Here is a 24,605-nt window from a genome sequence, read left to right on the forward strand (position 1 = left end):
ACAAAAGGACAAATACTGTATGAGATTAATATTATAAAAATTCATGAAAAAGTTTACACACAGAAAGAAACAATCTTTGATGCTTACTAGGGAGGGGAGGGGTAAGGACAGAAAAACACTAACTAGACAATAGATAAGTTTTAACTTTGGTGAAGGGTAAGACAGTACACAATCCTGGGGAAATCAGCACAACTTGACCAAGGCAAGGGCATGGAGGCTTCACAGACACATCCAAACTCCCTGAGGGACCAAATTACTGGGCCAAAGGCTCTGGGGACCCTGGTCTTGGGGGGACATCTAGCTCAGTTGGCATAACATAGTTTATAAAGAAAATGTTCTACATCCTACTTTGGTGAGTAGCATCTGGGGTATTAAAGGCTTGTGAGCGGCCATCTAAGACACTACACTGGTCCCACCCAGCAAGGAAGAAAGAAGAAAACCAAAGACACAAGGGAAAGATTAGGCCAAACGACTAATGGACCACAACTACCCCAGACTCCACCAGAAACTACATGGTGCCTGGCTACCACCACTGACTGCTCTGACAGGGATCACAGAAGAGGGTCCTGGACAGAGCTTGAGAAAAATGTAGAACAAAATTATAAGTCACAAAAAAAGACCAGGCTTACTGGCCTGACAGACTGGAAAAACCCTGAGAGTACGGCCCCGGGACACCCTTTTAACTCAGTACTGAAGTCACTACTGAGGGTCACCCTTCAGCCAAAGATTAGACAGGCCCACGAAGCAAAATGATTTTAAATGGGCACACCAGCTCAGGGTAAGTATGAGAAGGCAGGAGGGGACAGGAAAGCTGGTAATGGGGCACCCAAGATTGAGAAGGGGAGAATGTTGACATGTCATGGGCTTGGCAACCAATGTCACAGAACAATAAGTGTATTAATTGTTTAATGAGAAACTAATTTGCTCTGTAAGCCTTCATCTAAATTACAATTAAAAAAAAAAAAAGAACTCAGTCCTATGGGCCCGTGTTAGACTTCTGACTTCTAGAACTGTAGAAGAATAAATTTGTGTTGTTTTAAGCCATGAAGTTTGTGGTAATTTGTTACAGCAGCAATAGGAAACTAATACAAGAGGAATGTAATTAATAAGCAAATAAAGAAATGTTTTGGTGAGCTAGGAGCCTGCCTAGCAGGAAGAAATCTGACAGATTTACTTGGGACTGGTAGTAAGAATAAGGAGAGCAGAGGAATAGAAAACAGCAACTGGGGCAGACAGAGTCAGAGAGCAGAGAAACAGATTCTCCAAAATTAAAGAGAATGAGGTTGGCAAATTCAGGGAGTCTACAGAATAACTGACTAGTGTCCCAGATTGGAGGAGACTAAGGAGATACAACTCAATGCAATCCTCATGATCCAGGATTGGATGCCAGACCAGAAAAAGGACTTTAGTGGGACAACTGGCAATAATTTGAACTGTGGATTACGTAATAGTATTGCATCAATGCTTATTTCCTGGTTTTGGTAATTATACTATGATTATGTAAGATGTCAATATTTGGGGAAGCTTGAGTGAAGGGTATTTGGGAACTTTTCGTACTGTTTTTGCAACTTCTTTGTAAATCTGAAATTATTTCAAAATGAAAAGTTAAAAATGAAAAAATTTTAAATAGGGAAGAAAGAGAGAGACAGAGAAAGGGGTTGGATGTGACTGTAAAGGAAGAAAAAAAGAAGGCAGGGAAAAACAAATAGAACTAAGTTTCCGGTGTTTGGGTTCCCATTGACACCCCCCCCCCCCTTCTGGCACAGTGCCTGGGAGACAATATTTATTGAGGCCCAACCTCTAGAGGGTAGAAGGCAGGAGATATATTGGGCCCCCCTCACATTCATGAAAGATCTCAAACTTTAACTTTTGACGTTGTCTTCAAACGAAGTTACACACTTCATTGTACTGTGTGTGCATTGAAAGTGTGAATTTCTTCCATGTAAACGTTTAAAATACACTACCATTTCGGTAAATTAGTTTTGGTATCCTTTTCTTCCCCCCTTTAAAAAAAAATCACATTTCATAAAATTCACCATTTTAAATTGTACAATTCAGTGGCTTTTAGTATATTCACAAGGTTGTGCAACCATCATCACTACCTAATTGCAGAACATTTTCCTCACCCCAAAAAGGAACCTGCACCCATTAGCAGTCACTCCCCATTCTACCCTCCCCTCCAACTCCTGGCAACCCCTAATCTACTCTTTGTCCGTGTGGATTTGCTTATTCTGGACATTTCTTATAAATGGAGTCATGCATTAGATGGCCTAGCCACATTTCAAGAGCTCAACCGCCATGATGACCATGTGCCACCGGATTGGACTGTGTGGCCTGGGAGCCCAATCGCTCTCGGTCTTAGGGAGAAGGCAGGTGGAATTGGGCCCGGCGGCCGTGGAGGAGGAGCTGCGGAGGGCAAGGGGCGGCCGGTGGGCGTGGTCCGGCAGGCCGGGCTCCGCGGCGCTTGCTGCCTGGCTCGCCCGCGCCCACGGCGAGCGGGCATGGCGGGCTGGTGGCAGGTGCTGTCTCGGGCGGCCCGGCGCTACCCGTGGCCCACAAACGTGCTGCTCTACGCTGCACTTTACTCTGCCGGCGACGCGCTGCAGCAGCGGCTAAGAGGCGGCCCGGCCGACTGGCGCCAGACGCAGCGCGTGGCCACCGTGGCCGTGGCCTTTCACGCCAACTTCAATTACGTGTGGCTAGGCCTGCTGGAGCGAGCGCTGCCGGGCCGCGCGCCGCGCGCCATCCTGGCCAAGGTGCTGTACGACCAGGTGCTCGGCGCTCCAGTTGCCATCTCCGCCTTCTACGCAGGTGAGCGACGTAGGGGGCCTGGACCGGGTGGGGTCAGGTGAGGGAGCTGGAAGCCCGGGACTGGGGAACCGGGGACAGGAGACTGTGTGCAGGGGACTGAGGGTTCGGGTTAGAGGGCCGGCGTTGGGGAGCCAGAGTTGGGCGCAGGCCGGCACTGAAGGCGGGGACAGGGGTGCTGGGGACAGGACACGGTGCTGAAGGACCTGCTATCGGGGTTCCGGAGGGGTTGGCAATACAGGGACTGGGAGGACAGGGCCAGGGCTGGATCAGGCGAGTGCGCCAGGGATGGGTTCTAGAGGCCTGGGACTGGTGGTAAGGGGAAGGGGGCCATAGGCTTGCTTTGGTAACCAAATCTTCCCCATGTTAAAGCCCACAAAAAGTGTGAGGGGACCTCGGACCCGTGCTCCACGGGGTTTTCAGTGGCTGATTTTTTGGAAGTAGATTTTCAGACCTGTCTTCTGAGGTGCCACTGGGTGGATTTAAACCTCCAATTTTTTGGTTAGCAGCTGAATGCTTAACTGTTTGTACAACCCAGGAACTCCTTGTCAAGGCACTAAAACCCAGAGCCTGTGCCTGGAGTCAATTAGGATTCATAGCAACCCTATAGGGTAAAGTAGAATTGCCCCATAGGGTTTCCAAGGCTGTAATCTTTACAGAAGCAGACTGCCGCATCTTTCTTCCTTAGAGCGGCTGGTGAGTTCGAACTGCTGACCTTTTGGTTATCAGGTGAGTGCTTAACTACTGTGCCACCAGGGCTGCTTCTTCAAGGCACTGCCTACTTAGAAATTACATGAATCAGATGATCCTTTGTGCCAGGCCACCTTGGCAGCCAATGAAGTGATTGTGATTAAGAGGTCTGGCTTGGGAATCAGACACCTGGGTTGGACTCTGTCTGCTATTAACCTCCTAAAGCTCTTTTCCTCCTCTGTGACTCTACCTACCACAGAGGATTAGAAGAGTCAAATGAAGTAAGTCATATAAAGTGCTTAGCACTTAATGAACGCTGGGAAAGTGGAACATAATACAGCACTATCATTATTTGACTGGATTTTTCTTATGAGTCTGGTCCTATGAATCCCCTGAAATTGACTAAAAAAGCTGTTATTTCTCCTTCCTCCTAACGGGGGATGTCACTTTGAGGACTAAGGTGCACCTGACTCACACTATGGTATTTTTAATTGCCTCATATGCATGCGAAAGCTGGACAATGAATAAGGAAGACCGAAGAAGAATTGATGCCTTTAAGTTATGGTGTTGGCGAAGAATATATCGTGGACTGCCAGAAGAATGAACAAATCTGTCTTGGAGGATGTACAGCTGGAATACTCCTTAGAAGCAAGGATGGCAAGACTTTGTCTCACTTTGGACATGTTATCAGGAGGGACCAGTCCCTGGAGAAGGACATTGTGCTTTGGTAAAGTAGAGGGTCAGCAAAAAAGAGGAAGACCCTCAACAAGATGGATTGACACAGTGGCTACAACATTAGGCTCAGACATAGCAATGATTGTGAGGATGGCACAGGACTGGACAGAGTTTCGTTCTGTTGTACACAGGGTTGCTAGGAGTTTGACAGCACCTCACAACAACAACCTAATGGGGTTAGGGAAGAATTTGTAAAGCGCACCCATTTTTACACCCTTCCTAAAATAGGATGGTTTTGTTCTTGCTCCCTGAATTTCTTTTCAGAGAGGCTGAAAACCAGAGTTTTCAGAGTGTTCTTAGAAGGGCTGAATTGGTGTTCTACTTTCAGACTCTGACTAGAGTAGTTACCTGTTGCCATCGAGTCAATTCCAACTCATAGTGACCCTACAGGACAGAGTAGAACTGCCTTATAGGATTTCCAAGGCTGTATTCTTATGGAAGCAGACTGCCACATCTTTCTCAAGCAGCGTGGCTGGTGGATTGGAACTGCTAACCTTTTGGTTAGCAGCCAAATACTTCATTGCACCACCAGGGTTCTTCCAACTAGAATAGTACTGATGGAAAATTTGTAGTTGCCAGAAATACCCAGGGTCCATCAACCTTTTCTAAAAAGAATGAAATTAACATTTTTTATTTTAACAGATTTGCAGAATTTAGAATATAGAGAAGAGAAAAATTGCCAACAGTCACACTATCCTAACACTGTTGTTTTGCGAATTCTCTTATAGTTTTTTTTTAAATAATATTGTGTTTTCAGTGACAGTTTACACAGCAAATTAGGTTGCCATTTGACAATTTCTGTACAGATTGTTCAGTGACATTAGTTAAGTTTTTCACAGTGTGTCAACATGTGTCCTGGGTGTTCCGTTTCCAGTGCTCTAGTTTCTCTGCCTCCTTATCTTCTCATCTCTGCTTTAGAGTAATTGTTGGCCTTTTGGTTTCATTATAGATGGTTTTTCAATGGAGCATTGTCATGGTTTGAATTATGTCCCCCAAAAAATGTGTGTATCAATTTGGCTGGGCCATGATTCCCAGAATTGTGTGGTAGGCCTCCATTTTGTGATTGTAATTTTATGTTAAAGAGAATTAGGGTGGGATTGTAACACCACCCTTACCCAGGTAACATCCCTCATCCAATGTAAAGGGAGTTTCCCTAGAGTGTGCCTGCACCACCTTTTACCTTACAAGAGGTAAAAGGAAAGGGAAGCAAACAGAGAATTGGGAACCTCATACCACCAAGAGAACAGTGCCGGGAGCAGAGCGTGTCCTTTGGACCTGACGTTCCTGCGCAGAGAAGCTCCCAGAACAAGGGAAGATGGATGACGTGGACTTTCCTCCAGAGCTGACGGAGAAGGCATTCCCCTGGAGCTGCGCCCTGAATTTGGACTTGTAGCCTACTTGACTGTGAGAGAATAAACTTCTCTTTGTAAAGCCATCCACTTGTGGTGTTCCTGTTAGAGTAGCGCTAGATGACTAAGAGAAGCAGCATACTCATGGGTACTATCCTTTATTTTGTATGCCAGTTTGATTTCACTAAAAGGTGACCTCGTGATAGTTTTGGTTCAGAGTTTAAAGAGTATCTTAAGGTGATAGTCTCATAGAGTCTCTCATCGTTTTTAAAAAATAATCATTCTACTATCATTTTTATACTCTACTATTCTAACTTCCTATTTATCATTCCTTTAAACTTTAGGTAGTTTTAGAATGTAGATTATTTTCTCTTTTCACTGTTGAGTCAGAAGGGAGATAGTGAGTGTTAGTGGTGGTAACTTTACACATTGAAATAGGAAACTTGAACTGTTAGACAGGAATCTTCCTACTGAACCTCTTAATACTCTTTTGCTCTTATGTTTCCCTAAATAGGCATGAGTATTCTCCAAGGAAAGGATGATATATTTTTGGACCTGAAAGAGAAATTCTGGAATACATATAAGGTAAGACGGGCTTTTGAAAATGTAATCAAGATCTTTTTGTATAATTTTAACATTAAATACATTTTAATAAAAATAGTCTTAAATTAGGGCTCCAGTTTGGTGGGCACAAGAGTCAAATACATATATTTATTGTGCTTTAGGTGAAAGTTTACAGCTCAAGTTAATTTCTCATACAAAAATTTATGCACATATTGTTACGTGACACTAGTTGCAATCCATATAATGTGACAGCATGCTCCCCCTTTGCATCCCGGGTTCCCTGTGTCCATCCAACCAGCTCCTGTCCCTTCCTGCCTTCTCATCCTGCCTCTGGACAGAAGCTGCCCATTTAGTCTCATGTATCCACTTGAACTAAGAAGCACATTCTTCATGAGTATTATTTTATGTTTTATAGTCCAGTCTAATCTTTGTCTGCAGAGTGGGCTTTGGGAATGGTTTTAGTTTTGGGTTAACAGAGCTCCTGGGAGCCATGGCTCTGGGGTTTCCTCCAGTCTCAGACCATTAAGTCTGGTCTTCTTACATGAATTTGAGTTCTACTTAACACTTTTCCCCAGCTCCGTCAGGGACTCTCTGTTGTGTTCCCTGTCAGAGCGATCATTGGTGGTAGCCGGGCACCATCTAGTTCTTTTGGTCTCAGGCTGATGGAGTCTCTGGTTTATGTGCCCCTTTTGTCTCTTGAGCTGGTATTTTCCTTGTGTCTTTGGTGTTCTTCATTCTCCTTTGCTCCAAGTGGGTTGGGACCAATTGATGCATCTTAGGTGGCCGCTCGCAAGCTTTTAAGACCCCAGACGCCACTCACCAAAGTGGGATGCAGAACATTTTCTTAATAAACATTGTTATGCCAAATGACCTAGATGTCCCCTGAAAGCATGGTCCCCAGACCCCAGCCCCTGCTACTCTGTCCCTCGAAGTGTTTGCTTGTGTTCAGGAAAGTTCTAAGCTTTTGGTTTAGTCCAGTTGTGCTGACTTCCCCTGTATTGTGTGTTGTCCTTCCCTTCACCTAAGATGATTCTTGTCTACTATCTGGTGAATTCCCGTCTCCCTCCCTCCCCACCCTCGTAACCATCAAAGAATGTTTTTGTCTGTGTTTAAACCTTTTCTTGAGTTTTTATAATAGTGGTCTTGTACAATATTTGTCCTTTTGCGACTGCCTAATTTCATTCAGTATAATGCCCTCCAGATTCATCCACGTTGTCACATGCTTCCTGGATTCATCATTGTTCTTTATTATTGCGTAGTATTCCATTGTGTGTATGTACCATGTTTTGTTTATCCATTTGTCTATTGATGGGCATCTAGATTGTTTCCATCTTTTTACTATTGTGAATAGTGCTGCAATGAACATGGGTGTGCATATATCTATTCATGTGACAGCTCTTATTTCTCTAGGATATATTCCAAGGAGTTGGATTGCTGGATTGTATGGTACTTCTATTTCTAGCTTTTTAAGGAAGCACCAAATCGATTTCCAAAGTGGTTGTACCATTTTACATTCCCACCAGCAGTGCATTATTGTTCCAATCTCTCCACAACCTCTCCAGCATTTATTATTTTGTGTTTTTTGGATTAGTGCCAGCCTTGCTGGAGTGAGATGGTATCTCATTGCAGTTTGGATTTGCATTTCTCTAATGGCTAATGATCGTGAGCATTTCCTCATATATCTGTTAGCCACCTGAATGTCTTCTTTGGTGAAGTGTCTGTTCATATCCTTTGCCCATTTTTTAATTGGGTTATTTGTCTTTGTTGTTGTTGAGGTGTTGAAGTATCTTATAGATTTTAGAGATTAGACCCTTACCGGTTATGTTGTAGCCAAAAATTTTTTCCCAGTCTGTAGGTTTTCTTTTTACTCTTTTGAAGAAGTCTTTTGATGAGCGTAAGTGTTTGATTTTTAGGAGCCCGCAGTTATCTATTTTCTCTTGTGGTGTTTTTTGCGCATTGTTAGTTATGGTTTGTATTCTGTTTATGCCGTGTATTAGGGCTCCTAGCATTGTCCCTATTTTTTGTTCTATGATTTTTATCATTTTTTATTTTATATTTAGGTCTTTGATCCATTTTGAGTTAGTTTTTGTACATGGTGTGAGATATGGGTCTTGTTTCATTTTTTTACAGATGGATATCCAGTTATGCCAGTCTTGTTTGTTAAAAGAGACTATCTTTTCCCCATTTAACAGACTTTGGGCCTTTGTCAAATATAAGCTGCTCATAGGTTGCTGTATTTACATCTGGACTCTCAATTCAGTTCCATTGGTCTTTGTTGTTGTACCAGTGCCAGGCTGTTGTGACTACAGTGGTGGTATAATAAGTTCTCAAATCAGATAGGATGAGGCCTCCCACTTTGTTCTTCTTCAGGAATGCTTTACTTATCCGGGGCCTCTTTTCTTTCCATATGAAGTTGGTGATTTTTTCTTCCATCTCGTTAAAAAATGATGTTGGAATTTGAGCTGAGATTGCATTGTATCTGTAGATCGCTTTGGGTAGAATTGACATTTTCATAATGTTGAGTCTTCTTATCCATCAGCATGGTATGTTTTTCCACTTATGTAGGTCTCTTTTGGTTTTTTTTTGCAGTAGTGTTTTGTAGTTTTCTTTGTATAAGTGTTTTACGTCTCTGGTTAGATTTATTACTAAGTATTTTATCTTCTTGGGGGCTTTTGTAAATGGTATTGACTTGGTGATTTCCTCTTAGAAGTTCTCTTTGTAGGTGTAGAGGAATCCAACCGATTTTTGTATGTTTATCTTGTATCCTGATACTTTGCTGAAATCTTCTGTTAGTTCCAGTAGTTTTCTTGTGGATTCTTTGGGGTTTTCTGTGTATAAGATCATATCATCTGCAAATAGGGATACTGTTACTTCTTCCTTACCAATTGGACGCTCTTTCTTTCTTTCTTGCCTTATTGCTCTGGCTAGGACCTCCAGCGCAATGTTGGATAAGAGGGGTGATAAAGGGCATCCTTGTCTGGTTTCTGTTCTCAAGGGGAATGCTTTCAGACTCTCTCCATTTAGGATGATGTTTTATGTATTTTGGAGCCCTGTCATTGGGTGCATAAGTACTTATTATGGTTATGTCCTCCTGGTGTATTGACAACAAGGGTCAAATATTTTGGCAGTGTAATCTTAAATTTGTTTTGGTAAATGAATGAGAAGCAGCTTTAAGAGCGTCTGTATTTCTGCTGGATAGGAAAGGAATAATATCTCAGAATTTTAGTCAATGTTTACAATGATTTCTGACTTTCTTATAGTTAAGGGAATTTTATTTTACCAGTGAATTTTATTTAGTGAACTTTGGAGCCCAAAGGGGTTATTGCAAAATGGTAATAATAGGATGTAAGTGGTTTAATGGATTTGTTCCCACGTTCAGAGCTGGTATTTCCAGGTGTGGATTCTGCTAAGTCCTTATGAAAGCAACCTTCTTAACATCACAAACATATTTACAGAGAAGTATAATGTTTCCCAGGGTTATTCCTAGGCTTTTAAGCAAGTCACCTGTTGTACTCTTTGCTCAATACAAATATATACAGTCCTGTCCAATAAACATCTATTTATTCAATGAAAATTTATATAACAATGTCCTTAAGGCCTAGCAAAATCAGGGATGCCTGCCATCTTGGGCCTAGAACATGTTTGATTCTTTTAATCACAGCCAGGTAAATTTTTAGGATTCCAGAATATATACAGACTGACCATGCGTTTCACATGTACTTAATTTCTTATCACAAGCAGTGCCATACAATATCCAGCTATTAACCACACTGCCCCTAGCATCTTATGGCGAATGGTACCAAGCCCCAGAACTGGCATCACCCACCTACCGGTTGGAGATAGAGGACAGGGAGTTTGAAGTCACTGCCTTCCCCGATCCTGTGTACTCAGGGACAGTTCCTGTTCAAAACTGTTGTTACTTCCCTTGGGGCAGAAATTGTGGGCCCATGGTAGCATCCAAATGTGATCTTCTTCTGCCTTATTTTGGAAAAGAGCACAAGTTTTTCCATTATATCATAGATCCTATGAAGATATTTAAATCTAACCTTTGAAAAAAGAGCAAGCAAGCAGAATTGTGAAAGAGAGGCTCTAAGCAGGAATTTGTAGATATTTCTGATTCTCTTAGTGCAAACATGCAGGCTGCCTTTTCTGGCAGAAACACAGGGACCTTTGCATACCTTTTTAAAGAGTGGTGGTAGATGATAGTTAGTCTCTAATGAGTTAGTCTCATTTATACCCATGAAAAAGGTGGTGGTGCAGTGGTTAAAGCACTTGGCTGCTAACCAAAAGGTTGGCAGTTCAAACCCACCAGCTGCTGTGTGGGAGAAAGATGTGGCAGTCTGTTCCCGTAAAGATTTACAGCCTTGGAAACCCTATGGGGCAGTTCTACTCTCTCTTGTAGGGTTGCTATGAGTCAAAATGGACTCAATGGCAGTGGGTTTGTTTGGTATGCCCATGAGAAGAAATGGGGTACCAGCAGTCTGAAGACTAGCCCTGTTTTGGGATTTTCCTGAAGATCTCCCATAATAAGAAATTGTCTGCCAGGCATTGTGCTAGGCATTAGTGGAGGATACAAAAAAACCTAAAGCACAGATACTGTCCTGACGGGATGTACAGTCTAGTGGGATAGATGGACAAATAAATAGACGCAGGTTAGCTAGAATGCTTTGAGCAATGCAGTCAGCATGCACTGGGTCCTATAGCACAGGAGCACGTAGCACTGCTGGAAGTGTGGGGTGGGGATCAAGGAAGGCTTCCTAGGGCAGATGATGTCTGAGCTGAATCTTAAAGAACATGTCCGAGTTAGGCAAATACTTGGAGGAAGGGCTTTCCAGGAGCAGAAGGAGCATAACGAAGAATGCATAAAACACTAGGAATATGTCTGTAGGGGAGAAACCACAAGCAGTTTAGTATTCCTAGAGTGGAAAATATGAGTTGATGTTTTCCTAGCGTGTAAGATATGAGTTGGCAAGCAACTGGAAATGAGTATGGATCTTGCAGGGTGTTGAATGCCATACCAAGGATCTTGAACTTCAGACTTAGGTGTTAGTGGCAATTAAGGGGTTACTGTAACCAAGTTCGAGGAGCCCTGGTGGCACAGTGGTTAAGTGCTCGGCTGCTAACCGAAATGTTGGGGGTTTGAACCCATTAGTCACTTCACAGGAGAAAGATCTGGCACTCTGCTTCTGTAAAGATTACAGCTGTGGAAACCCTATGGGGCAGTTCTACTGTGTCCTACAGGTCGCTATGAGTCGGAGTTGATTAGACAGCAGTGGATTAGGATATTCAAGTGAAGATGTCAGATGCACAGGGGAGAGTTCAGAGCTAGGGATACTATATATGGGAGAAGTTGGGTTAAAATGAGGCTCTCGATTCAAACTTGATTAATGAAACTAAGAGCCCAAATATTAGGAGTCAGAAGAAAAGAAATATCTAAAAAGAATCTGTCACAAAAGGCTATCTTGTAATCCAAAGAGTATGTGAGAATATTGGTGGTTTGTTGCTAAACTAGTCCCCTGCCCAGTCCAAGTTCCTTTGATAAATAGAGGGGAGAGAAGGAAGTGTCTGGTTCGTTTTTTTACATGTAAGTAGTACTTGAGGTTTTTTGTTTTGTTTTGTTTTTAGCACAGATGACTTGTAATTTCTTTCTCCTTTCACTATTTGTAATATGGGGGCTCAAATGCATTATCTCTTAGAAGTATAGCTGACATTACAGATTTTACAGTTTAAAAAAAACTTTTTGTTGAGAAATCATTTCAGATGTACAGAAAAGTTACAAGACTAGTTCAAAGAACACCCATATACCCTTTACCCAGATTTACCTATTGTTAACATTTTGCCCCCTTTGTTTTATCACTTACTTGATCCATCCATCCATCCTTCCTTCCATTCATCCATCCATCCATCTAATACGTTTTTCTGAATCATTTGAGAATAAGTTGCACACAGAATTACCGTGTACCCCTAGACACTTAAGTATCTATTTCCTAAGAGTAAGGATGTTCTCTTACATAACCGCAGTACAGTCATCAGCTTCCATAAATTTAACAATGGTACAATACTTTTATCTAATCTACCAACCCTGTTTCCATTTTTGTCAATTGACCATATAATGGCCTTTATAACATTTCTTGTCCCTCTAATACAGGATCTAGTCTAGGATCAAGTTTTGCATTTAGTTGTCATATCTCTTTGTTCTTCTTGTTGTTAGGTGCTGTTGAGTCAATGTCAACTAATAGTAACCCCATGTGACAGAGTAGAACTGCTCCATAGGGTTTTCTAGACTGTAATCTTTACAGGAGCAGATTGCCAGGACTTTCTCCTATGGAACTGCTGTATGGGTTTGAACTGCCAACCTTTCGGTTAACAGCCCAATGCTTAACCATTGGGCCACCATATCTCTTTAGTCCCCATTAGTCTGGAACATTTTCTCAGACCGTTTTTATATTTTATGACACTGATGTATATATTTTTATATTTTATTTTATTTGTTGTTGTTGAGAATATACACAGCAAAACATGCACCAATTCAACAATTTCAACATGCACAATTCAGTGTCATTGATTACATTCCTCAAGTTACGCAACCATTCTCACCCTCCTTTTCCCAGTTATTCCTCCCCCATTAACCTAAACTCACTGCCCCCTAAGATTCCTGTCTCATCTTTCGAGTCGCTGTTGCCAGTTTGATCATATATAGATAGATTTTTAAAAAGCATAATGCTGAAGGCAGACATTCTTTACTAGTTAAACTAAACTATTGTTTGGTTTTAAGAAGACTTCAAAGGATATTTTTCATTTAAGGTTTAAAGGTTATCTCAGGGCAGTAGTTTCAAGGGTTCATCCAGCCTCCATGGCTTCACAAAGTCTGGATTCAATGTGAATTTGAAATTTTGTTCTATATTTTCTCCCTTTTGATCAGGATTCTTCTATAAAATCTTTGATCAAAATGTTTAGTAATGGTAGCTGGGCACCATCCAGTTCTTCTGGTCTCATAGGAGAGGAGGCATTTGTTCTTGGAGGCAATTAGCCACACATTCCGTTTCTTCCTCCTATTCCTGACTCTCCTTCCTCTGTTGGTCCAGGAGAATAGAGATCAATTGTTGTACCATTTGCAAGCTTTTAAGACCCCAGGCACTATGCAACAAACTAGGAGATAGAGCTGAAGTACTAAACATGGTATTAGGCCAGTTAACTGGGATGTCCCATAAAACCATGACCCTAAACCTCTAAAGGATTGACACAGTGGCTACAACAATGGGCTCAAACATCACAATAATTGTAAGGATGGCTCAGGACCAGGCAGTGTTTCGTTCTGTTGTACATAGGGTCTCTATGAGTCGGAACTGACTCAATGGCACCTAACAGCATAACAACGACAAACCTCCAAACCAAAAAACCAAATCCCATGAGGTGTTTGGTTGCACATAAACAGCCTCAGCAGCTGCTCTTTTTGTTGTTGTCGTTTACGACACTGATATTTTTGAGGTTCTGCCCCATTTTTAAAAAATGACGTGTTCCTCTTTTTGTGTTTGTATGATGTTTCCTCATGATTAGATCCAGGTTATATATTATTAGATTTAGGTTATACATTCCTGGCTGGAACACTGCATAGGTGATGTTGTGTCCTCAAAGGATCATGTCTGGAGGTCAACGATGTCCACCTCCCAGGATTGGAGATGTTAATTTTGATCACTTGGTCAAGGTATCCGATTTTCCACTGTAGTGTTACTATTTTTTCCCTTGAAACTAATAAGCAGTCTGCAGGGAGGCACTTTAAGGCCATGCAAATAAATGCCTTGCTCCTCATCAGAATATCCATCCCCACCCCTAGATTTAGCACTCATTGATGATTCTGCCTGAACTAGTCTTTACTCTGATGGTTGCAAAGCAGTGTTTTTTCTAGGTCCGGCTCTCGTGCCACATTTACCAGGTGGTGCTCAGCATTCTACTGTAAGCAAGAGCCCGCTCTTCTCTCCTATTTAGTTATTTCTCCATTTATTATCAGTGTGGACTCAGGGAGCCCTGTTTTCCCCCATGGTTTGTAATTCATTCTGTGTTTAATTTTGGTGTTCAGTTGTCTCAGATTTGGCCAGTGGAAGCCCCTTCAGGCCAGTTCCCATGTCCTTGTGACATCCCCATCTTTTTTTTTTTTTAATTCTTTTTTAAAACACTTTCTTACTTTCTGGCATAATATCATATTCCAGGCTTATCTTATACCTGCCCTGCCCCAGCCATGAAATCAGTCGTTTCTCTGAGGAGACCCAATTCCTTTCAATTGGGAATGATATTGGGGATTTGGGCACTAGATTATCCTATCTTCTGACAAGAAAAAATTGCAGTGAGAAGTAAATACATGGTTGGGTTTACTCTTCAGATTATTTTTGCTAAGGTAATAATTGAAATTGACTAGATGCAACTAACAACAGCAGTAAATTTTTAAGTGAATATATACTTAAAATAGCTATTTTTGCAACTGTTTATTGTAGAAACTTCAGAAAACATAGTTTAGTAAAAAGAAGAAAATAAGTCTTTAATACCACTTTTAAGGATTATTTTGAAGACTTCTAGCTTTTCCTTTTTTTTTGAAGCTATAATGTGTGTATCAAGACTTCTGTTTATTTTTGTCTTTTTTTATTGCTATGCTTTAAGTGAAAGTTTACAATTCAAGTTAGTCTCACATACAAAAATTTATACATACGTTGTTATGTGACCCTAGTTGCTCTCCCTATACTGTGACAGCACACTCCTCCTTTCCATCCCGGATTTCCCGTGTCCATTCAACCAGCTCCTGACCCTCTCTGCCTTCTCATCTCGCCTCTGGACAGGAGCTGCCCATTTAGTCTCATGTATCTGCTTGAGCTAAGAAGCACATTCTTCACGAGTATCATTTTATGTCCCATAGTCCAGTCTAATCTTTGTAAGACTTCTATTTTAAAAAAGTTCCATGGTGATGAATTTTTATTGGAATGTACAGGATAAAGCCTGTTAAAACATGTGTATTTAAAATATTTTGCAGTACACAAAAATGTCAGCAAATCATTCCATACAGAATGGTTTGGTATACAGTTTTCAGAAATTTATTGATTGATCCCGTATTTTATAAATATATTCCTGCATCATTTGCTTGTGCTAGCAGGAAAATTGCAATACATAAGTATATGTTGTTATTTCAAAAGCAGTTGTCTTCCAAAATTAGTACTGATTCTGGTAGACGTCTCCTTCCGGACCTACGAATATAACTGATAAAAATGTCTTGTACCCAACTTGTTCTGTACTTTCTATGCCCTCTCTATTGTGGAGGTCTTAGGGTAGTAAAATAGTTTAATTGGCTTAGTCTGAAATATAATATCACCTTGGTATTCTATCTGCCTGGTATTTCCTAATCTTTTATACAGTGAACTATGGGATTATTTTGTGTGATTAAAAGGCATTCTACTCAGCATAGTGTTTTCAGATTTCATCCATGTTGTAGTATGTACCCGGGCTTCATTTCTCTCTATGGCAGGGTACTCTCTGTTGCATGTATATACCACGTTTTGTTTATCCATTCATCTGTTGATGGACATCTGGGTTTTTCTCACCTTCTGGCCATTGGGGATAGTGCTGCAGTGAACATTGGTGTACATGTGTCTGTTTGTGTCACTGCTTCCAGTTCTCTTGGGTATATACTTAAGAGTGGAGTTGCTGGATCGGATGGTAACTCTTTGTTTAACTTTTTGTGGAACTGCTGAACTTTTCCACAGCAGCTGTGCCATTTGCTTTCCCAACAGCAGTGGATGAGGATTCTGATTTCTTCACATCCTTACCAACATTTGAAATTTTCCTTTTTTTTTGTTTTTAATTTTTTTTTTTGTTCTTAGCCATGCTAGTGGGAGTGAAGTGGCATCTCACTGTAGTTTTAATTTGCATCTCCCTAATGGCTAATGAAGGAGCCTTAGTGGCACAGTGGTTAAGCACGTGGCTGCTAACCAAAAGGTTGGCAGTTCAAACCCACCAGCCGCGCCACAGGAGAAAGATGTGACAGTCTGCTTCTGTGATGATTAACAACCTTGGAAACCCTACGGGTCAGTTCTACTCTGTCCTGTAGGGTTGCTATGAGTTGGAATGTACTTGATGGCAATGAGTTTGTTTGTTTTTTTTGTTTGTTTGTTTAATGGCTAATGACGTTGAGCATATTTTCACGTGCTTGTTGGCTGTTTGTATATCTTCTTTGGTGAAATGTCCATTCAGGTCCTTTGCCCATTTTTCGATTGGATTGGTTGTCTTTTTGTTAAGTTGTAGGAGTTCTTTATATATTCTGAATATTAAACCCTTATCCGACATACGTTCCCAAAAATTTTCTCCCAGTCTGTAGGTTGTCTCTTTGCTTTGTTGATAAAGCCCTCTGGTGTACAGAAGGTTTTAATTCTGATGAGATCCCATTTATCTGTTTTGTGTTTTGTTGCTTGTATTTTCAGTGTCAGTGTTATGCTGAGTGAAATAAGTCAATCACAAGAGGACAAATATTATATGATCTCACTAATGTGTAATACCTAGAATAAGCAAATGTACAGAGATCAGAGTTTAATAGTGGTTACCAGGGGTGGGAGGGAGGGGGAAAGAGGGAATGATTGTTTAGGAAGCCTTGAGTGTCTGTTTATGATGATAGAAAATTTAGCAGCAGATATTGGTGATGGTTGTACAACGTGATTGATATCATTGGTCTCACTGAATTGTACACGTGAAAGAACTGGCAAATGTGTTATCTATGTTTCTACAACAATGAAAAAGTTTTTTTTTTTTTAATTTAGAAAGGCATTCTAATACAGTTTTTCTTTATTCCAGAGTGGTCTGCTGTACTGGCCGTTCGTACAGGTGAGTTTCAAACCTACCTAGAATGCTAACTCACGACTTCCACTTATATGGGGCCCTAACAGATTCTTTCTTCTGTTCCAGCTGACCAACTTCAGCCTTGTTCCCATTCACTGGAGAACAGCCTACATTGGACTCTGTGGCTTTCTCTGGGCCACCTTCATTTGCTTTTCACAACAAAGTGGTGATGGCACATTGAAGTCAGCTTTCAGCTTCCTTCGTATAAAGGAGGCCAATGCAGTTAAAAGGCCCCAAGAGAAATGAGAAGCCAAGGACTCCCTTAGAGTGACTACATTTTTTCCTAAAATTCAGTGGATCACGTGCAGATAAAATACTTCCTTTACTAGTTACGTGCTTCATTTTGAGGAATTACTATCCCATAGACCTATTTCTTTATTAATTATCAATGATAATTTAAAATTTGATTTAAACCGCCTCTTTCTTCCATTCTAGTCTGAAATTGTAGAAAGTATAGGACTTCTCCTATTTTCACTTTCTAATATTGTTATTATCAATGACAGGGACAATATGGCACTTCGTAATTATTAATACTTCTCGTCTAATATTTTAATGCCAGTTGATGTAAGAAACCTAGTTTTGATTGTTTACATCTCTATTCTAAAGTCTCAGGTTGCCTTCTAAACACTTTTGAGTCAGATTACCTTTTGTACCAAAAATAGTCCTTATAGTAAATTTTTATTTACATGGAATTCAATCAAGGAGAATATAGAATAGCCAGATTTTTTCCCCAAAAATACTGTATAATAATTTATTGTTACGATGATACTGAAGTTCTGTAAATACATTTTGTATCATCCAAAAAAGAAAAAAGAATAGCACATGATCACTGCAGTGTGTATCAAATATATTTTATTGCTTTCTTGTACTTTTATAATTTCTAAGTTAAATAATGTTTAGTTAATGCTTTTTAGTTTTAAGTATATTTAATTGCCTAAAGCACCCCATTTCCTAGACATACAAAATAAGCAAAACATTTGGCATCTTTTTTTTTTTCCTTAACTGTTCATAACCTCGTATTTTATTTATTTCAGTTAAGTATTTACAGTTATTTGCCATTATAAAAATACAATGGGTAGGCAGACTGGAAATTTAAGGCTATACAATTCTTACTTCAAAAAGACAGTCCGGCTCCTTGAGCTGCGTGTACTTTTCCAACAATTTCCCAAAGGCTTTAAATAGTCCAAGATGTTCCACATGGAAGTGATTCCACAACACTCACGTACACAGACAACAGTGACAGCTCTGGACACAAGGTGACCAGGAGAACTCAGTATCTGTACTTGGTGAAGTAGTCCTTTGGAGACACGACCAGCCCTCAGGTCTTGCGTGCCCCTTGTAGACCGTCTCTATGATGTCGATCATCTTCTGTTCATCCTCCGTGGCCCAGTTAATCTTGTTGTTACCAGTCCCCAAATCAGTCATTATGTGCTTGTTCCTGAAGAAAAGCAAGACAGTGCAAGGACTGTATAACTCATACGTTTCGTTGAAGCCAGGTGCTTCTTCAGTACCCACAAGGTAAATAAAATAACTGCAAAATTTTTAACTTTAAAACAGCTGTGATATCCAAACGGGGCTCATTACATGAGGAGAATGATCCTCCACTATCTGCCATTTATTAATACACACGAAGTCTGTTTCCTAGCTAACAGCATCCTGCTGAATATTGCTTAGATCGGGAGAGCCACAACTTTCGTGTCTAGCCATCCTAGCCTCGCGCTGATGGCAGGGGTCTGGGCATCACTCGATGTTTATGTCGCCACCTTTTCAGGTGTGCTCTATAGAACTTTATCTATTTTCATATAAGTAGGATCCCAGTCCTGTCCAAACTGAGTGACAGCAACATGGTCCTTCTCGGAAAGCATGGCCTGGTCCACCTGCCAACCATTGTGTAGATGTGGAAGTGTGTACGACATCTCCAAATAAGAAGAAACAAAACTGACCTGTAGATCTTCCAGAGCCAAAGCTGCTGTACATTTGGCTGCTGAATGAGATAGAGTGAATTAAGTTTTTTAAAAATCTAACATTTTTTTCCTCTGGAAGGAAGAATTGTAATGCACAGGTTCCAGAGAAAATGGTTACCCCAAATTTCATGTTAATGTTATGTTTTTTAAAATCAGTGCTTTAAATCTTTATACTTTAAGGTGGACATGAGAAACCTGATTCAGTCTTTCAGATTGTATAACCTCAAAACCAGTGGGTTTTAAAGTTGTGGAAAGAACTCATGAAGTTTCAGCAAATTTAACCTCAGAATTAAACCACAATTCTATTGCCTTCAATGGAATATTTCATGAATTTCAAGATATGAAGCACTGAACTGTTAATTACTTCATCTTAAGAATTTATATTTAAGATTAATTTGATTTTGGCCCTTTCTTCTTTTTGGATGTGTGCATTTATTGCCATAAATTGACCTCTGAGCACTGCTTTTGCTTTGTCCCAAAGGTTCTGGTGGGATATGTTTTCATTCTCATTTGATTCTGTGAATTTCTTTATTCCGTCCTTAATTTCTTCTATAACCTAGTAGTTTTTGAGCAAGGTGTTCAGTTTCCATGTGTTTGATTTTTTTTCCATGTTTTTTCTGTTAATGATTTCTACTTTTATGGCTTTATGGTCAGGAAAGATGCTTTGTAATATTTCAGTGCTTTGGATTTTGTTAAGGCTTGCTGTATGGCCTAATATGTGGTCTATTCTGGAGAATGTTCCATGTGTGTTGGAAAAGAAAGTATACTTGGCTGCTGAGATCAAGTTGGTTGATTGTGGGATTTAGATCTTCCGTGTCTTTATTGAGCTGCTTTCTGGATGTTCTCTCCTTCATCGAAAGTGGTATGTTGAAGTCTCCTACTATTATCTTGGAGCTGTCTGTCTCTCTTTTCAATGCTGTTAGAGTTTGTTTTGGAACGCTGTCATTGGGTATGTAAATATTTATTATAGTTATGCCCTCCTGGTGTATTGACCCTTTAATCATTATATAGTGTCCTTCTTATCCTTTGTGGTGGATTTTACTTTAAAGTCTATTTTGTCAGAGATTAATATTGCCACTTCTCCTCTTTTTTGAGTGTTGTTTGCTTGATATATTTTTTCCATCCTTTGAGTTTTAGTTGGTGTCTTTAAGTCTAATATGTGTTTCTTGTAGGCAGCATATAGACGGATGATGTTTTTTTATCCAGTCTGCCACTCTCTGTCTCTTTATTGGTGCATTTAGTCCATTTACATTCAGTATAATTATTGACAGGTATGAGTTTAGTGCTGTCATTTTGATGTCTTTTTTGTGTGTGCTGTTCACAGTTTCTTTGTTCCACCTAATTTTCTGTGCTAAGTCGTTTTTCTTTTTATGTATTTTCTTCTCATCTTTTTCATTGTTGTTGATTTTGTATTTGCTGAGTCTTTATGTTTTTCTTGTTTTTTATTTTGATGTGTAGGATTGTTAGTTTCCTTTGTGGTTACCTTAATATTTACCCCTATTTTTCTAAGTTTAAACCAATCTTTTATTTCTTTATAGTGCCTTGACTTCCTTGCCATATGAAAGATCTGTGACTACATTTTTTTAGTCCCTCTTTTTTGTTTTAATGTTGTCATCTTTTACGTATTGACGCCTCTGTTTCTCTATTTACAGAGTTTTAGCTTTGATTTATTTTTGTGACTTCCCTATCTGGGTTGATATCTGGTTGCTCTGTCCTGTGTTCTAGTCTTGGGTTATTAGCTGATGGTATTGATTTTCTAACCAGAGGGCTCCCTTTACTATTTCTTGTAATTTTGGTTTGGTTTTTGCAAATTCCCTAAACTTCTGTTTATCTGGAAATGCCCTAATTTCACCATCATATTTTAGAGACAGTTTTGCTGGATATATAATTCTTACTGGCAATTTTTTTCCCTCAAGGCTTTATATATGTCACCCCATTGCCTTCTTGCCTGCGTGGTTTCTGCTCAGTAGTCTGAGCTTATTCTTATTGACTCTCCTTTGTAGATGACTTTTTGTTTCTCCCTAGTCACTCTTAAAATTCTCTCTTTATCTTTGGTTTTGGCAAGTTTGATTATAATATATCTTGGTGACTTTCTTTTGGGATCTACCTCTTGTGAGGTTCAATGAGCATCTTGTATAGATATCTTCTCATCTTTCATGATATCAGGGAAGTTTTCTGCCAACAAATCGTCAACAATTCTGTCTGTATTTTCTGTTTCCCCCTCCTGTTCTGGTACTCCAATCACTCGTAGGTTATTTGTTTTGATAGAGTCCCACATAATTCTTAGGGTTTCTTCATTTTTAAAAATTCTTTTATCTGATTTTTCCTCAAATAAGTTGGTGTCAAGTGCTTTATCTTTAATCTCACTAATTCTGACTTCCATTGCCTCAATTCTGCTTCTATGACTTTATACTGAGTTGTCTAATTCTGAAATTTTATTGTTAATCTTCTGGATTTCTGTTTGCTGTCTCTCTATGGATTCTTACAGCCTGTTGAATTTGTCATTATGCTCTTCTCTAATCGTCTTAAGTTCCTCTGTTCTCTTCATCTGTGTGTTTCTTGGCTTCTTCTGCATTTTGCATGATCTCCTTCCTGATCTCTTGAAGAGTTCTGTATATTAATCTTTTGTATTCTACCTTTGGTAATTCCAAGAAGTTCTCTTCCTCTGGAAGATTTCTTGAATCTTTGTTTTGGGAGCTTGCTAAAGCCATCATGGTCTGCCTGTTTATGTGATTTGATATTGACTGTTATCTCCAAACCATCAGTAAGTTATTGTATTTATTTTCTGTTTGCTTACTGTGTCCTAGCTTCTTGTTTTGTTTTGTTTCGATATGCCCAAATAGGCTGCTCGTGTGAGCTAGTTTGATTATTGTCATTGTCTTTGAAGCTCTAGTGTCCTGTCACCAGGTGGTTAGATCTGTTTGTAGGTATCTGAGCCCAGGGGTCCATACTTTTCTTGTGTTGATTCAGCTCAGGTGTTCAGGTAGTCAGTTGCCAAATGTGTGGTGCAGGCTCTCATCCAGAGTCCTAGACAGGCAAGGGTGATTGGAGTAGGCACAGGTATCTGGTTGCAGTAGGGGACCACTCACTGAGCAAGGCAGAGGGCTGATGGCTGCCCCCGAGTGTCTGGGAGGAAAGCGTGTCCTTGTTCCCTAGAGTGCATAGGTGTGTGAGTTTTGCAGCCAGACTATGAGCACCCAGTGCTGTGGCTGTAAGGACTGGGAGGCACCAGTTATTCTTGGACTCCTGTCGCAGATAGCTAGGTGGTGTGGGTGGAGCCACGAGTCCTCAGGCCCCTGATATGGGTAGGTGAGGACCCTGCTGAATGGGCAGAGCAGTGTCAAATGTCACAAACCTGCCACTCAACTGTATAGCTGATACAGTTGAAGTTAGGCTTCAGGTATATGCCCTGTTGTACTGTGCTAACGAGGGCCTACCTTGTTGAAATGGGCCCACACAAGTCTACGCGGGGGTGAAAAGCATTCAAAGTCCATGGACCCTTATGCCTGTGCCTTGGCAAAGGTGCTATGCTTGCTGAGTTCCCAGTTTATGGGAACTGGCAGATTATTTTTCCCCAGGTTGTTAATCTGTTCCCTCTCCAAGGCTGGGAGAATGGCTCAGGGCACATGATGGGTCCTACTTCCAGCCCAGGGAACACGGCAGTCGCTGAAGCCGGCCCGGGACCCAGTGCAGAGTGAGAAGGAGGCAGGTAAATGAGAGAGAGTTTCTTCCCAAACGGGTTTTTTTTGACCCATGTGGTGGGTTAGATGCATGTACTTATCTTTTGCTGATTGAGTGCCACTTTTCACTGTTTCTGGAGACTTGAGTAGACTCTCCGCCACTTGGTCTCTCCCGATGTTGAAAACGTATCCCAAGTGCCACTGCTTGCCTCACCATGCATGCCAGTTGATCTGACCTGCAGGGTGCCAGTTCCTGCTGGGTCAGATCTGGCAACTCCTTGTTTCTTCTGAACCGTCTTTCCCTCCCCCTGCTACTTAGTCCAATTCCTCAACTTTGCCTTTGATGTTCAGGGCTCCTAGATTGTCATATATAACCGATTCACCTGTTTTTTCAGGTCTTTGTTGTAAGAGGGACCATAGGAAGCATCTGACTACTCCACCATCTTGGCCTTGCCTCCTGTATTTAAGATTAATTTGAGAATGTATACTTAATATTTTAATCATGATTTATACAATCGGTAATATAAATTTATATAAATCATATGCATGTAGTCTCTAAGTATATTATTTATTTATCTGAATTTAACAGGTATTAATATATTTTGCATTATTAGGACAATAGTAAGGGCATTTCTAGATGATTTAATTCTAAACTAATTTGTTATCTGCAGTATTTTGAAAGTAGCTAATACAGTAGAAAAGCTATTTTATAATACATAAGACAAATTTTGTTATTAAAGAAGTATACCCATAGTAATTATAGTAAGTGGTACCTGCCATTCTTTTAGATGAACTTCAGCATTACTTTTATGTTGGAAAAGTAGTGTTTATATTTTGTCTAAAAGTATTTGGGAACATGCCATAGGAAAAGAGACCTTGTCTGTACTGTCAAGAGGGAGAAAGCTTATTATTTACAAATGGTACAGAGTAGAATAGTCTTCACTGTATAGTGCAAAGACTCTCTGTACTATAGAGAATATATAGCATTTTAGTATTATATGGATTTTTGCAAATAAGGCACTTTAATTTTCATGCAAGAGTATTTTTGTGTTTTGGTGTGAGAGGTAGAGCTTCTTCCAACTAATACAATGTATATCTGTCTTAAAATGCTGCCATCCTTAGTAAAACAAGCCCTAGAACTTCCAAGGTTTGGAACTGAGCAGGTGGCACCTACTCTTCCTCTGGGATTTCACTGTTCCCTAAGATTTCTTTAGCTTCATTGTGTGTTGCCCTACCATGATACTCTGGCCCTATTAGTGTCCCTTAGCAGAGTTGAGATAGACTGGATTTTCAAAACAACTTACCTAATACATATGAAAAACAAAAGCGAAATTTGTAGGATGACAAAAGCATTAAAAAAAAAAAAAGCTTACAGGATATTGGTTTCTGATCCAATATAGTTAGTTTATTGTATAGCTTGAACTCAGGGCTGACAGATCCTGTCCTTAATCCAGGTTGAGGTATCTACCTTCTAGCCTGATGGTCCCTGGGTGGCACAGATGGTTTGTGCTTGACTACTAATCAAGATGTCAGCGGTTCATACCCACTCATTGGCACAAGGAAGAAAGGTTTGGCAATCTGCTTCCATAAAGATTATACCCAAGAAAACCTTATGGTGCTCAGTTCTACTGAATTACACACGGGGTTGCCATGAGTCGGAATTGACTCAACGGCACCCAGTAACAATAGCAGCCCTAATGGTACCTTCCTGGCATTCTTTTTTTTTCCAATCCCCTGATTGTCACCCTATGATAATGCCATTTAGCCATCCATCACCAGGGAGCTGTCTTGTTGGCCCTTCTGTCACTAAAATCAAGAGATCCTGAGTCCCATCTTCTTTGAATTCCTGGTTTCCATTTTCAGTCTCAAAGATATGCCTCTTACCTAGATAGCTAAGAAACAATTTCTCCATTCAGGGGACATCTTTCCCCCTATACAAATGG

The 24,605-nt window shown here is 40.4% G+C and overlaps 1 protein-coding gene and 1 pseudogene across 2 annotated transcripts; one reads left to right on the forward strand and one right to left on the reverse strand.

The window, feature by feature from the left end:
• The first annotated feature begins 2,501 nt into the window (after positions 1-2,501).
• On the forward strand, positions 2,502-17,505 carry MPV17L (MPV17 mitochondrial inner membrane protein like). Of its 2 annotated transcripts, XM_004373276.2 has the most exons (4): positions 2,502-2,811; positions 6,097-6,167; positions 16,974-17,003; positions 17,085-17,505. In XM_004373276.2, the coding sequence occupies exons 1-4, from the start codon at positions 2,502-2,504 to the stop codon at positions 17,262-17,264; spliced, it is 591 nt and encodes a 196-aa protein (XP_004373333.1). In that variant the 3' UTR covers positions 17,265-17,505. The 2 variants fall into 2 exon arrangements, with proteins under 2 accessions (XP_004373333.1, XP_023584256.1); XM_023728488.1 differs by lacking the exon at positions 6,097-6,167.
• Positions 17,506-18,288: 783 nt separating this feature from the next.
• LOC101341217 (thioredoxin-like protein 4A pseudogene) lies at positions 18,289-18,934 on the reverse strand (annotated as a pseudogene).
• Positions 18,935-24,605: the final 5,671 nt, after the last annotated feature.

This window comes from Trichechus manatus, unplaced genomic scaffold, assembly GCF_000243295.1.
Source record: "Trichechus manatus latirostris isolate Lorelei unplaced genomic scaffold, TriManLat1.0 scaffold00024, whole genome shotgun sequence".
In the NCBI taxonomy this organism is placed as follows: domain Eukaryota; kingdom Metazoa; phylum Chordata; class Mammalia; order Sirenia; family Trichechidae; genus Trichechus; species Trichechus manatus.

What these genes read in the sequence shown, in the direction of transcription:
- MPV17L (XM_004373276.2), top strand. Translation starts at nt 2,502, where the DNA reads ATGGCGGGCTGGTGGCAGGTGCTGTCTCGGGCGGCCCGGCGCTACCCG. An exon ending in CATCTCCGCCTTCTACGCAG is followed by an intron (nt 2,812 to 6,096) that starts GTGAGCGACGTA and finishes TTCCCTAAATAG; the next exon opens with GCATGAGTATTCTCCAAGGA. An exon ending in AATTCTGGAATACATATAAG is followed by an intron (nt 6,168 to 16,973) that starts GTAAGACGGGCT and finishes TCTTTATTCCAG; the next exon opens with AGTGGTCTGCTGTACTGGCC.